Here is a 16,162-nt window from a genome sequence, read left to right on the forward strand (position 1 = left end):
ATCTGCAGCTAATCTGAATATGTACTAAAATGAAATGACAAATTCCATCAAGGAAATTAATTATGAGACAATTTAGATCAGGGGTGTCCAATCCTGGTCCTCAGGGCCTCCATCCTGCAGGTTTTCCTTGTTCCTCTGCTCCAACACACCTGATCTGAATCAATGGGTGATTAACAGGCTTCTACAGAACAAGAAGAGGTGATTTAACCTCTGAATCAGGTGTGGTGGAGCAGAGAAACAAGGAAAACCTGCAGGATGGTGGCCCTCGAGGACCAGGATTGGACGCCCCATGCTATGAAGCCGATTGCAATATTAACTTTAGGCTACATTCGGAGCTTTACAGTGAGTTTTTCCTTAAAAACGTGAACAAAGTGATTAATGTTTGTACATTGTGTTCACAACAGAAGATGGACAAGCCATTTCTGTGAACTCTTTCGGAGGATAACTTTATTAAATGTTTGTGCTCCTTCCTATAAGCTCTAACAAGGAGTTCGTTAGCTGTGAAAGTTTCCTCTTGGATGTGACTTTGGCTTCTGGGAGACATTTCTTCGACATGCAGGGCGCTGGCAAAGCTGCACAGAAGATACAAGAGAGGCTTGCACATGAAAAAAAATCATGTGTGTCAGCTATAAACGGATTAGAAATTAATTTACATCTCTCTCAAGACAACGTTTGCAGTCAGCTCAGCAGTAAAGTCAGTCGGCAGTAAGATGATGAAGAGCCAGAAGGTTGTTGCGTTGCTGAACATCTTTTACTCAGGTGAAACTCGCTGTAATCCACTTGCTTACAGCATCAATAAGAGGGTTTTATGAGCGCACCTCCAGTGTTCAAGCCTCCAGTGGTGGCTGCTGTAAGTTTAAAAATCTTTACACATACAGGGTGATTTGTCTGTCTGACTTTTTCATTCCACAAGATTCTTTTAATTTTTTTTCCTATGATATCTGCTTAACTGCTTTTATTAAACAAGGGCTGGCCAAGTTGGGAGGGTCTGACAGCACAAAGTCATTCAGTCATATCTGAATGTGTCTGAAATTGTTCAAACAGTCCCAGCATTTAACATTTAGAAAAACCTTTTGGCAGAAAAAAAAAATCATAATTAAAGACCTTTCAGACCAGAGTTTAGACTAAGACGGTTTTATGTTAAGTAATAATGGAGTTGTAGTCAATAATAAGTGAAATCTGATGCAATTTTGACAGATGCCATCTGTAAGTGCTCAGAATATCTGTTGGAGATCACTCTCAGCTACTACCACACCAAATTTTAAGTCAAAAACTATAAAACTGGCTGAGTTTTAGCCATTCTCGTGGCTGTAGTGGCTGTTTTGAACTGTGTCAACTCCAAATATTTATCATTTTTACATGGTGGTGATAGCCTGAAGACAGACTTGCCTTCCATGATGTCACATCCTTCTACTGAGACAGTTTGAGACCGTCTCTAACAGCTTCCTCAGTGATTCAGTCTCTCTACACTCTGCTGGTTCTGTCCTGGAGATAGTATCTATTTTATAATTAGCTGTAATCTCCACTAAAGAGCACAAAATGTGCTCACATCCAAACACATTTACCTCTTTCACAGGTGCGTGACCAGTATCCAGTGCCAGTGCAGTCACAGATGAATCGATTCCAGCCCTCTTTACAGATGCCACGGTTCTTGCACGGGTAGCTCTCACACTGCTTCCCCTGTTGTTTGTTGCACGAGGGTTTGATGCCAGCGCCATTTTGTGCCTCAGCGATCTGACGGATGTCCTTGCTCCGGCCGTCGATGAAAAGGTCACGGATGCAGCCAACGTAGCCGTAGTTGAGCATTGCCGTCCAGAGCTCGGTTGGTAGGATGAGGTTGGAGCGGTCAACTGGAAGCCCTCCCAAATACATGTCCCCCTCCAGGTCCAGGATTTCACTCTCGCCGCTGGCCGTGAATGGGGTCCTTCTGCTATTTACAGAGATGGTACCTGGGCAAGTAAGGGAAAGGAAAGACGTTAGGAACAAATGATTTTGTCATGCCCTACACTTCCCCGGTGGCTTTGCATTACAAGTACAAAACTCTGTGGATGTTTCATGGACTTTATTGGCCACAAGCACCAGCACGAGGTCAAATGGAGGCCAATAAGGATATTAGAATCAATAGTGTCTCAACTGTCCCTTCTGGTGCTTAAATGGAGCTTGATCAGGGCTTCTGCAGAGGCTTCATCTCTACAATTATCCTTGGACCTGACAGGTTTGAATTAGTCATGGAACGGTGGGTTAAAGTGGGGAGATTGGGTGCTTAAGGACACTCAGCAGCTCAAAAACAGTTTCGTTTGACAACAATGTGGTCGGAAAAAATTAAACAACAACAACAAAAAAACGTTTTCTTAGATGTTCCAGGATTCAAACTATAATATGATTGGACTTCTATGCTTAAACTTCTCTTTCTTTCCTTGGCGTTTGATATCAGCAGAGGATGAGCTCTAACAGCTGATGATGTATTTTAGCTTTTTACTTTTTCTTTTAATGTTTCTTATATTTATTCATTTATATTTATATTGACTGAAATGCAAAGCACGTTGGTCAACATCTGCTGTTTTTAACGTGCTATAAAGATAAAATTGACATTGACCAGAGAAGAGCAAGGATGGCCGTTCGTTGTACGATTTTGCTTTAGCGCAGATTACAGCTCTCATATATCCAACATCTTTTTACATCACACGATGCCATGAACTGGAGGTCTGGTGTGCAGCCACATGAAGCTCCGATTATTGATTAATCATATATTTATTCGTTTTTGGATGTTGGGAGTTGGTTGTTTCTGGCTGTGTTTTTGTCTTATTTAAATAATCTGAACTGACATTGAAAAAAGTTATAACTTGTGATGAAAGTAGCATAAGAACTTTAACTGATCAGTCATACAAGTAAAAAAAAAAAGATTTATTTCACTGACCTGAGCGTCCATCTCTCTGGATGTCCACGTGGTACCAGGCCCCATCGTTCACTTTAGTCTGGGTGGCTTTCACCTTTATTGTCCCTGAGCCCATATCCAGCAGGAGGTACAGGCTTCCATCCAGGAGCTCCACTGCGAAGAAATCCACCTGGCCAAGAGAAATGTCTTCAGTTTCAATCTAAAACAGACATGTTTTTGGTTTAAGAGTCATCTGTAAATAGTTTCTCTAAGAGGACTCCTTGTTGCTTCTCGTTTGCTGACATCGTTATGGTAACATTAATTAATTTTCTGAGCTGACCTTGGTGTTTTTCTGGCTCCGAGCCGCATCTTTGCGCTCCTGCAGTTTGCCGTGAGTGAAGAGGATGAGTCCATTGGGCTCGGTTGTTCGGAAATCAAAAGAGATGGATCCCATCCGCTTGGTGTTCCACTTGGGGAGACGGATGTAGGCCTCGGGGGTCTCGAAGGAAATTGGGTCCAGTGTGGCCACATTTTCACACTTGTATGCCACCTCGCCTTGGATTTTCATCTTCGGGTCCAGAATTCGAGCCATTCGGGACAACTCCAGACGGATGTCATTGTTCTTATACACCACCTGGGAGGAGACAATGACGGTTCTGGTTATTCTTCTATTTTAAGTAAAGATGTAAAAAACTCAAACAATACATGTGACACATTTAAACAACGTCACTGTAATTTACATTTTTACAATGAGACAAAGAAAGAAAAAGAGGATTATCAGCGTTTTCCAGATGAATACAGGGCCCATCTGTGGAAATGAATTTCTATTCAAGCTCTTATTAATTAACAGCTCGTCTATTCAGACTGAGGCGACTGTATGATGATGGACACAGTGTCAATTAAAATGACAATATGTGGTTTAACCCAAAAAATTGCTCAGGTTTATTACAATAAGACTCAATATTCTCATATTTGTTTCGTAACATTTCTGTAAAAGTAAACGTGCTAAGATAATGCAGTTCGTATTGGTTTAAGCAATAGCAGAAATGATCTAATGTCATATTATTTTGAGTCTTTGTTGCAAAAACAGCCACACAATGTTGTCGGTTTTATCATCATAGCAGGAGGTTGTTTACTAGAGTTTTAAATCAAACGTTCAGTCGCTGCTGTGGGAAGAAACCAGGTTAGGAACCAGAAATGGGCTCAAGCTAAACTAACTGACTGGGACCTGAAAACAAGGTGGGAGGTTAAATTATAAAAATGAGATGTTTCATGAGAGATGTTACGTGTTATGTGTCAACTGCTGAGTCAGGTTGTGTGTGGAAACCCTGTTTTATTGTTGCAAATCAAAAATACTAAATTAAAAATCATAAAGAAGCGAACAAACTTCCATTAAAATCCTTACAACCCCTTAAAAGGCTCAAAGCTCAGAGCATCTGTTCATCTTCTTGTTTGAAACAGTTTCTGATAATAAATGAACTCGGGTCAGAAAATGCAAAGCTTTATGAGGAAAGTGCAGTGTATTCTTGTCACACAGGCACTTTCTCTCTACTTTCTGTTTTTACTCGGTGCCTTAATGTTTAACTAAAGATTAGAATAAACCGAAGTCTGATCAGAGTGCGCTGACAGCCTCTAATTGATTTATTATGAAGGACAGTCAGTCGTCTTTTTCTCTCCTTCTCTCATTTCTTCCTCTCCCCCCTCGCCTCTGACAGTTTTCTTATGATGATGTATCACCTCTGATGAGAACGTACTTACACCGAGTTTCACTGAATGATTATTTAAAGGTAGGCTCTGATTTTAAACCCACTTCACACGGTCTCCCCGCTGCTGGAATAATTCTCTCTGAAATCATTAATATGATCCAAACTGACACCACACAGCGCCGCTCCCTTCAGTTTTACACACCAAACTCTTCAAATACTTCATCGCGTTGGTAAAAAGAAGCATTGTGTCTCACACACACGGGTTTATTCGGTAAGAATCGAAGACATCATCATAAACGAGGTCTTTCTCAGTATTGTTTCTGTGTTCCTGACGGTCGGCCAGGGGGGCAGCTATAGGGGGGCCTGGGGGGGCCAAGGTCCATCCAATCATGCTACTTAAATTTATTTTTCTCTTCGTTTCTTTTCTGTATGCTTTAATAAACATAGAAACAAGCTTCTAAAGTTCTAATTAATAAAATCATTTTAAGAAATGATTAAAAAACTCTGCCTTTGGACTCTGACTACACATGGAATCGCTCCCTTACCTTACTGATTACATTTAATAGCAATTTATTTCAACAAATTTAACAAGGATTAAGTTAGACAACATTTAAATGTTTCTATATATGTTCAAGTCATTTTAATAATAGATTTTTTTCAAATAGAAAACATCTGTAACTAATGATGTTTGGCCTTTTGAGTTACCAGAACATAGTTTTATAAAGATATATATATATATTAGTCTAACAACTTGTAATTTTTTAAAGCAAAAAAAAAGAAAACAGGAAAATACTTTCAAATAAAGGCGAAATATTCATTTTATATCTTTAAATAGAAGTCATTTTCTGATAAATGAACTAATGACGTCAGAAATGGAGTTTTATTCAGAAGTATTTTGCATCTAAATGATTAATTAGTTTAAACATTAATCTGTTTTTGCTGTTTATTTGATGGCAAGCTTTTTTGAGTGATTTTTGTTTTTGCAGTTTATGTGTTTATTATTTTAGAAAATGCAGAAAATCTTGACAGTAAAGATGGGAATACTAACTATCTGTCTGCTCATTAATGGATCAATAAATATTTTGATCTTATGACTGATTTGACCCAGCAGGGAATGGTTCTAACCCAGTTTAACCCGATCTGCTGTTTCCATCTTTGTCCTGAAGCCGGTTTCAAACAGACAGCTTCTTATTTGAGAGAATGATGCAAACAAATGATTGAGAGGCAGAATCTTTTATCACAGCTGCCTAAATGTTGTCGGTAACAAAGGCAGGATGGAGTCACGGAGGGGGATGTGTGTGTAAATTGAAATCTGCTCAAGTGGAAAATTGAAGGCCTTTTTTTTTTTTCCTCTTCTAATTCTCGGGGCAGAGAAACACCCTGTGACTGTCTGTGTTTGGGGATCCGTAGAACAAACACCCCCTCTCCTCCATTTGTTTCTTTCTGCTTTATATGAACCTCTCTGCTCCTGGTCCTGTCGCAGACTGCAGCGACGCCCGAGTGGGGTAGATTGAGGAGCCTGGCTGAGATTATCGATAATCCAGCAGCAGATTTGACAGTAAATCAGCTCATCCCTCAAGGTGCTCCGGGACTGCACAGAAAATGGTCTTTTCCTTTTCACTCTCTCCTTTCTTTCTCTTTTTGTTTCACGTATTCTCTTGCTTCTGCTGTCAATATATTGAATTCTCAAACCTTTCATAAAACCTGCTCCAACTGAGCACAAAGATCTTCTGCCTTTTTAAAATCAGAAAAAAAGGGCAGACTGAAGTAGTAGGATTATCAGGCCAGACGTGGCTGGAATTAGAGAGATATCAGTGATAAAACACACCAGGACAAGGCTGAAAAGCAACATTCTGGTCCAGAATTGAGCACTGTCTTTTCAGGTTTGGAGGCAAAGACTGAATTAAATAAATGCTCTGAAATTCCTTGACAGAAAGCATACTGCCCGCCACCTTTCATGCCTGAGTTTTAAACTAAAAGGGATGGAGTTATCGCCGTTTTGGTCAAACCTTGTGAATTACGTTCTGCCCGATCTCATGCGGTGTCGTGAGATCTTGCAAGATGAGGTAGCACTCAGAGTATGTGTTGTAAATGACTGTCAGCTACTACCACAACAAATTTTAGCTCAGCATCTGTAAAAATTACTGAGCTACAGCCAATTATGTGTTTGCTAAAGTCGCTCAGCTGTGGCTACCATCTTAAATGGAAGTGATTTCAAAAGTTTAAACATTAATCCGTTGTAGAGGGACATCCGTTTATGATTTTTTTGAGGGTTTCGTTGAATACTGACCAGTGTTTCATGAGATATTTTGCTAACAGACAAACAAGCAGACTCGACACAGACACGGGGAAAAACAAAAATATTTTAAAGTAGATGTGTTCGAAGAAACTTAAGGAAATTTCTTTCTTTTTCTTGATACGTTTGTAGCATAGTTACCTACAAACTTCCTAACAATGTGCCTGTGGAACCCAGAAAAAACTGTTTGGGAATAAAATAAGAAATGCAGCAACAAAACAAGCACAAACTTGAAACCTCTAAATAAAACTCAAATTTTAATTCAAAACGTGGAGAGTAAAAACTCAAAAATAAAATGCTGATTTTCAGTAATCTAGTTTAAGTTGTACTTCACCACACATACCAGTCATTGACTCCATTTCTCAGGATTTTTATCGCATGCTGCCAAAGACTATAATGTTTTTTTCCTGTGTTTGTGTGTCAGTTTGATTCAAGATGGCCGTTACGGGTATGCAACTTTAGCAGACCCAAAAATGTTTATAACTCTGGCAATTTTACAAATATTGTGCTAAAATTTAATGAGGTAACAGCTGAGAATCTTAGAGTATTGCATGAGACCATGCATACTTAAAACTGCAATGTTTGACCAAAATGGCTGGATGTAAGACGGAAACTTTGACTAAGCTTAGAATAAAAGATAAAATCAAATTATTTTCACAAATTGCCTTCCACAATTTCGATGGACAGATGAGTTTAATCATCCCCAGAGAGAAATCTGATTGTTGCAGTAGCCAGATAGATTGACAGAAACAAAATACTGGAGATGGACGAAGATGCTGTACATGATTAGAAAATGTCTAATTCAATTTAGGTAAAAAAAAAAGGGGGTTAGCTTAAAAACTGCAGCATCATTGCAGAAAATGTCTCTTTGGTGGAAAATGACCAGAAGGAAAAGGATGCAGAGAAGCTACTGGTATGGATTCTGTACACATTCGCCTCCATTGCACATTTGCTGATAAAAAACGTCATAAATCATTAAAAAAAAAAGAAACCCGAGTCGGGAGTGGAGGAGGGAGGAGAGAGAAACGGAGGGTGTAGCTGACAATTTGACAAGTCACTTTCAGATTCCTGCCAACTCTGAACAATAATAGCAAAAGGGCCTTTCAACATGCAAAGGGAGCTTTATCAGCACGCTGCAGATGGCAGCTGCAGGTTAACATGAGAATGAAGCATGAGCGCAGACTGATAGCAGACCGAGGAATACCCCAATATGTGCTCAGGCACACGGAGAGAACACGCCTGTACGCAAACACGTGGAAATATGGAGCAGCAGAGGTGAGGGAAAATGTTCGACAATGGTCAGATGAAAGAAATCCATCACTGCATTATCTCCTTGACCAGGCTTCACACATCATTACACACACACACACACACACACACAACCTTATCAGTGTGTGAGCACTGTTACACAATATGACTGAGGCTTGAAATTACCTGCCCAGATTGCCAAGCAGTATAGATTTCATTGTTATCGCTCTCTGAGATTTCTGACGATTCAAACTGATACAAAATCGCTGAAACTCTACCTGTGGTCCACCGTGACGTGCGTCAACTGTGCACCGATTCCCAGCTTTATGGATGACTTCATTTTCTGCTTTTAAACTCTGTGGTTTTTGGATCTGAGCATCTCAACAAACTTTGCAGCCTTTCACCTCCTCTGGATGAGATAACATGACATGTGGTGTTATTCATGACCAGGACATGTTGTTTAACTCCCACATTAAAAACGTTACCAGGATCCCTTTCTTCCACCAAAACACTACCACTAAAATTAGAAACATCTTCAGAAAAACTGGTCCATGCATTCTTCACTGCTAGGCTGGATTATTGTAATTCTTCATTATTTAGGTGTCCAAAAAAAGTCTAAATAGTTTTCAGTTTTTCTAAAATGCTGCAGCCAGAGTTCTGATGAAAGTTAGAATTAAATATCACATTTCAGAACAGAAATTAAAATTTTCATTCTAACGTACAAGGCTCTCAAGATCTTATCGGTCTATATTTTCCAAACTATTTACTTGTGGTTCCTAGGGTTCCTAAATGTAGAATAGGAGGCAGAGTTTTCTGTTATCAGGCTCGTCTCTTGGGGGAACCAACTTCCAGTTCCTGTCAGTGAAGCTGTGACCCCCTGACGACCTTTGAGCCTCGGCTGAAGACTTTCCTTTCTGATAAATCCTATAGTTAGGGTTGGCGTGGGTTTCCTGAGCTGCTGTAGGCGTCGGCTGGTGGAGGACATACTGCCCACAGTCTTACCTTTCTCTACTGTCCATGTTTAATCATGCACTTGTTACGGTCTTTAAGCTTTTTCTTTGTTTTTGTCTCTATAGAAACTACACCTGGACCAATCCTTTTGTGTCTGTCTGTGTCTCTTTCCTGTCCTCTCAAACCCCAGCCGGTTGAAGCAGATCATTTTCCATTAAAAGGGAGTCGTTCCTTTCCACTGTCTCCAACATGCTGTTCACAATGGAAAATTGGGCCAAAGAGAAGATTTGGTGCAATCTGTTGGCTTCCTTACATCGATAACTTACTTCATAATGTACTCTATGTGAATGTATTGTGATATAAATGGATTAAATTGACCATCATTGAATTGGATTTATGATTTGGACTTGTTTTTTCTTCTTTTGCACAGTGCCTTGATATGACTTTTGTTGTAAGTTGGTGCTAAATAAATAAACTTATTTAAATTTTTATGTGACTGTGCAGAAGGTAAAGTGTTTTCTTGCATGTAAATATTTGCAGAAATATTTTGATAGCCATGTAATCCTCGTGAAGCACCTGCCATCAACACCTTGTTGGTGGCGTTGTACGATCAGTGGTCACATGGTTTTGACACGAGACGCTCAGAGGGTTTTGCAACATTAAAGCCCCGGTAGTGTGCACTCTCGTCCACAGGGTGGCAGGGTTTGCTTTGCAGAGACGTCCCCTCAGATCCCTTGAGTCAGTCCAACAAAATGATGGAACCTTGAAATACAGATTTGTTAAATTTGATACAGACAAGCCTCAAATGGCTGAGAAATGCAGGCATGTCATTAATATGTGTAATTAAAGATCAAACTGCATAACTGTGATGAAATATTGTTGTGTTTGTTTCTGAGTTGTGGCTCTGCAGCTCGTTTATCTGAGCAGCAGCATCCTGCTCAGTGTTTGATGTCCCTGAGTGCTCACATTTTCTCTTTTTTAACCAGGTGAGTCAGGATCTGGGCCTGATTCACCTTTCCTTTATTTTCTTCAGCTTCTGACTCAATTATACTGTAAAGGTTACAACCAGGGGCTCTTCCAGAAAGTTTTCAAAGGGGTGAGCAGATGAGGGGCCATTAATCTTGGGGTTTTATTATATATAAGCAATTTGAAAATTAAAAAGCTGTGATTAGGGAGTTATTGTATGTAATCACCTTCTGATATGGTGCTATCTTTTTTTATTTTTTCAACTTTACAGATGATATAACAGAGAAGAGCACAGTCAGTACTCAGCTCAGTGAAGCTTGTCCTCTCCTCCTTAAATTCATATAATTATAATAAAACAAGCATTCCTTGAAGGAGTGAATATTGCTCCACACTGCATGCTTAAGTTTTAAACACAGACCTTGTGAGATCTGTTAACACACAGAGTAGTTCAATATTTGTGAAACTGACTGAGTTAAAGCCATTTTTGCATTTACTAAGGTCAATTATGATATTTATAAATAAAATTTAGTCATATATTTAGAATGAAAGGTAGAAAATCTTTTTTTTAAAGCATTTGTTCTCCTAAAACTAACCCATAAATTAAACTAGCTGCTGAGTTTGTCCAGCTTGTAGTGAATTTATAGTTTATTTTATAGTGTTTTATGCCATAACTTTGGCATTTGTATTTGTAACCATTTTTTTTTTACTGCTGAAAAAAGGTGAACAAAGAAATAAAAAATGCCAGAATTAATATTTCACAAATTCTAATGTCCCTTTTAGGTGTTTGTGTTTTAAATTCTTAAACTAAATTCAGTATATTGATGTTAAATGTTTATGTTGTGTGTTCACAAAGCTATCTGTTGAGATAATTCCTTTAAAAATTCTGTTTAATGCATAATAATAGTAGTTTATAGGACCTCTGCATGGACTGTGGTAACTTTAATTATCAGTTCTGTACAAAATCAAACAACATCAATAATTTGCTAACCATATATAAAATTCCATCAATGTGTTGAGAATTGATCAGTCTTGTAAAAATGTAACACAACACTGAATATGGCAAAAAAAAAATACTACTGAGTATAAATGCGGTAAAGATAATTAAAGAACGCGAGCAGGAAATTACGGTAAGGCAGGAAGGAGCAGAGAACAGTCAGTGTTGCTTTTGTTTTTGCTCGGATTTGGCGTTGAACTCCTCCTTTGTGTTTCTTTGTTGGCTACAGTATATAACCGCATCCAGAAGCCTCCACACGAGTGGTTGATGGAGGTGTAATGACAACGACAATGACAGCAATTATGTGTTATTGTAGGCCATTATGTATTTTGTAGGCTTTGAGATGTAGGCCTTTTTTTTGTAATTGCTGGTTACGAAAGGCATAATAATCACGGGCCAGCCAGCCGAAGGAGCTACCAAGGGCAACCAGAACCTGGTGCCATGGTAACAAAACATTTATCCATAATGCTGCTCAGTGGATGGCGAGGACAAGAGCATTGGCAGCAGGCAAATTAGCTGTAATGGTGGGGAGTGGAGGACAGAAGCTGCTGGCCAGCAGACTGAGCATGAGCTGGTGGGGGCTGCAGAGGTGTGGGTGGGGGGGTGCAGGTTTGTTGTCAGCTGTGTGCATGAATTATTGCACGTGCATTTATTCTGTGACTTTATGATTAATTGTTATTTATGGGTCAAGTTACATAAACGAGAACTGCAGCCAAATGATTCAGCAAAATAAAATAAAAAAGATTTTATTCATTTTAGGGGGAATACTGCAGTATAAACTATGTTTTCTCCTTTTGAATTGTTTGTTTAGATGATTTTATTAATATCAAACAAACTGCCGTTAGCCACATGCTCGTTAGCATTTATTACAATAATGGCTTTTATTATTGATGGAACGATTCGTTAAAGTTAGTTTTTGTTGTTGTTTTTACACATATTGAGCTTAAATCTGGCTTGGTTTTAGCTGAGAGTCATTTACAACCAGGGGTGGAAATTAGCACCCGCCACCGGCCAAATGCGGGTAAATATTTCATGTTCAACGCTCGTAACCACCGCGCTGTGCTCGCGCTGCAAGGGATCAACGGAGACCGTGAAAGGTCAAACAACTTGTTTTGGCGAAGTTAACCCACTGTTTTGCTAGCGTGATAGACAGACAGACAGACTCTGTTATGGACAATGTAGACAAAAACAAATAATAATTTAAATAAATAATGACTTGTCTATTAACAGAATTGTTAGGGCAAATATTTCTCATTAAAAAAACAAAAAAACATCATTCTTTTAGGAATTAAATGTGCTAATAATATCATAATACAGAGAAATAAACACAGTTAAAGACTTGTTGGTAAATTATTTTTGTCCCATGTTTTAGAGGGGGAACTGATTATTTCAGACGGCTGAAATATTTGGTTCCCCCCTGGTAACTTTTGCAAAAAAAGAACAAATGTCTCCAAATGTACAGGACTTGTTCTCCATGATGAGAGGAATAAACACAGTTAAGGACTTTTTGGTAAATTATTTTTGTCCCATGTTTTAGAGGGGGAACCGATTATTTCAGACGGCTGAAATATTTGTTTCCCCCCCTGGTAACTTTTGCAATTTGCAGTTGCACCACAACTGCTTCCACTCACCTCGATCATCATCATCATATGAAATAACTTTTTGTCACAACATAAAAAAGTGGCTGGTAAAATATTTGAGTGGCTGGTAAAAAATTTTAATTTCCACCCCTGTTTACAACACACGCCAAGCTCTAACAGATCATGCACAAATCACAATACTGAATCAAACTGTTTAATCTTATTCTTTTTTAAAAGTTTTACCCAACTACATAGCTGCAACACAACCATTTCTCAACGTAAGATGATCTTAGGGTAAAACTTTGGCACGAAAGACAGCGGGGGACATGTGTCCCTTCGAAGATTGCTAGGCCTTTAATTAGAAATTTTCTGGGAAACTTTTTGAAGTGCACTTCTGAAACATTTCAGTTTGCAAGGCCAGGCAGCCTCACTGCTTCATCCTCCAGAAATAGGTCATTCTGGCCTAGTGAGGAGAGATGGAGCTCAGTGAAAAAAGAGGAAGGAGTGAAACGGGGTTTAAAACACCTGCCCAACTACAAGAAAATAAAGCACGGAGAAACGGTGTGCTTTTAAAAGTTAAATATGGAAATGTGAAATAAGACATTTTCCGGAAGATTAGAGTGCAGCCTCACGCTTGCTGCATTGTATGTTAATGAGCTGTGAAAGTGAGAGTGTCCGCTTTTATCTTTGATTCACTGCTTCTTGATGAAGAAATGAATGACGTCAACCTTTAGTGCACGCTTGGGTGTGCATGTCTAATTAATGTGGACATGTGTGCGTGTGTGCGTCCATACAGGAGTGGGTGGTGCAGAGAACTGCAAACATGCCCAGCATGCCACAGAGCAGGAAGTAGGCCAGAGGGGGATTAAATGGCTACTGCGCCACTTCCTCCATCTCCCTGCAGCCATACAATGCTGTAAATCATACGTATGTGTGTGTGTGTGTGTGTGTGTGTGTGTGTGAGGAGGGAGGGGGGTCGTGATGGAAAAAGCCAAGCCCCCGCGGTCACAGTGCACTTGGCTGGTTCTGGTTAAGTGCGAAGATATGACATCAGCAGCTTCAGGGAATAATATATTTGCCTGCATGTGGGGGTGTGTTTGTGTGTTAACTGGCTGAAGAGACTCTTAACGTTGTCAGGATTGAAATCAGGATCCACCAGACTTTAAATCTCAAAAACAACTAACTTTATTACATATAAAGGTATAAAAATGTGTAGTCTTTGTTGCTCCGTAACTCATTTATTTAGAATTTCTTATTCCATGCTTAAAAGACAGGCCATGTAAGACTGAGATAGTGTGCCAGAGACTTAAAGCTCCACATCGCTGGGGTGCAGACACTGGTTCCAAAAATACAACATGGCAGCTCTCATAAATCAGGTCCTGCTGGCTTCAGCTCCCAACAACAAGAAAAGGCAGGAACACTCGGTCTATAATATATACAGTCTTTGGTTGGCCTTTTTAGAAAGTGTCCCACAAAAACCCAAACAAATCCCAGGATAGAGGTCAGTGACTCATGTGACCTCAACAGCCCTATTAGTCGGATCATTATATAAAAAAATTATGGTAAATCTTTAAAACCAAAAAGAACTCCAGTTGCTTTTCGACTGAACAGTCAGTACTCCTCTCCTGATAGTTAAGATTACTCCTACAGAGTTAAAACTTCAAAACAAGCAAAACAACACTTAAACGTGTTATTTTTAAAATCTGTGACCACTCTACAGTGATGGAGTACATCTGTCCAGCAACAGTGAACATTTTCCCCCTCTGTAGTACTTCACCTCTTTGAGACATCCCATGAAGTTGTTGCTAACAGGAGATCCAGGCAGGTCGGCTGTGCTGGGGCTCCCACCCACATAAAAGAAGTCATCTGAACCCAACATGGTGTAGTCCTCCTGGGTGTAACCCGTCGTGGTCAGGATTCCGTCCACTGATATTGTCACCTGAAACGAGAAGTGAACAGTGAGGATGGAAATAAAAAGTTTTATCTCTGATTTCAAACAGAAAAAAATAACTTACAGGGTCGGCCATTTCTATGGATACATCTTAATAAAACGGAAATGGTTGGTGATATTAACTTCCTGTTTGTGGCACATTAGTATATGGGAGAGGGGGGAAACTTTTCAAGATGGGTGGTGACCATGGTGGCCATTTTGAAGTCGGCCATATTGGATCCATCAATGGGAAGAGGGTCATGTGACACATCAAACTTATTGGGAATTTCACAAGAAAAACAACAATGTTCTTGGTTTTAACGTAACTTTATTCTTTCATGAGTTATTTACAAGTTTCTCACCACTTATAAAACGTGTTCAAAGTGTTGGATTGTCAATGAAACCCTCTTCTCCCACTCTTCACACACTGACAGCAACACGGCAGGAGAAATGCGAGCACAGGCTTCCTGTATCTGTAGTTTCAGGTGCTGCACGTCTCGTATCTTCACAGCAGAGACGATCGCCTTCAGATGACCCCAAAGATAAAAGTCTAAGGGGGTCAGATCGGGAGACCTTGGGGGTCATTCAACTGGCCCATGACGACCAATCCACTTTCCAGGAAGTGGAGGTGGGAGAAGAGGGTTGAATTGACAATCAAACACAACGGGCAGCACTTTGAACACATTTTATAAGTGCTGAGAAACTTGTAAATAACTCATGAAAGAATAAAATTACATTAAAACCACAAACACCGTTGTTTTTCTTGTGAAATTCCCAATAAGTTTGATGTGTCACATGACCCTCTTCCCATTGAAAAACAAAAGTTGGATCCAAAATGTCCGACTTCAGTGTGTTGGACGTATCAAACAAGACAAACAAGAAAATAATCAGCTCATTGGTTTCTTTTAAAGACACTAAGTGAGCATAAAATGTCAAATATAAATAAATACATTTGGTGATCTTTGGTTTTTCTCCTGTGCAATAATAGGAAAACGAACTGAACGTGTGAAACAAACACACAAGGAAACAAGAATCAACCGAAAGCTGTCAGGAGTTTGAGTTGCACACAGATCTCATGCAAACATGCAGAACACAGACTGGAAAAGTACAGATTCCCACTGCAGAGCGTCAGAGGGAAAAAGATTCTTCAGAAAAAAAGATGCAGCTATAAGAAACAAAACAAAAACTGTGATTTTTATTAGTCTAAACAGCAGAGGTGACCAGTTTGATTATTTCACCCCAAACAGGAGCTTGTGTTCTGCTTTAATCTTTCTTTATACTCCTTATAAAAGCATTTTTGTTACATAAATGTTCGAATCCTGGTGCTAATCTTACAAAAGAAAGATTCTTTTACTAATATTAAAATAAAAGTGCACAGATCAAAGCAGCACAAAATGGGACTTTATCGCGTTTAGGAAGAAGAAACATGAAAATGTATGGGGCGCCGTTTGTAAAGGAGCTTGTGCTCAAAATTCATGCCTAAATTTTGTCACATTTAGCTTCAAACACGGTTTTAAAGTGTAGTGTTGATTTTCTGATGTCACTTTTTACAACATTTAGCTAATTACATGTAATTGTTACAGCTACATGCTAAATATAAATCTAAATGCTAAATG

General features: G+C 39.3%; 1 protein-coding gene across 2 annotated transcripts in view; it reads right to left on the minus strand.

Annotated features, from left to right (window-relative positions):
* The window catches only part of nrxn3a (neurexin 3a), a 140,292-nt gene that overhangs the window by 50,535 nt on the left and 73,595 nt on the right, over positions 1–16,162 (minus strand). For both annotated transcript variants that reach the window (XM_037977845.1, XM_037977846.1), the window contains 4 exons: positions 14,394–14,555; positions 3,216–3,509; positions 2,918–3,065; positions 1,566–1,949 (listed from right to left, as the gene is read on the minus strand). In XM_037977845.1, the coding sequence (XP_037833773.1) occupies positions 1,566–1,949; positions 2,918–3,065; positions 3,216–3,509; positions 14,394–14,555 (988 nt within the window). The remainder of the gene's footprint in view (positions 1–1,565; positions 1,950–2,917; positions 3,066–3,215; positions 3,510–14,393; positions 14,556–16,162) is intronic.

This window comes from Kryptolebias marmoratus, linkage group LG10 (genome assembly GCF_001649575.2).
Source record: "Kryptolebias marmoratus isolate JLee-2015 linkage group LG10, ASM164957v2, whole genome shotgun sequence".
Classification (NCBI taxonomy): Eukaryota; Metazoa; Chordata; class Actinopteri; order Cyprinodontiformes; family Rivulidae; genus Kryptolebias; species Kryptolebias marmoratus.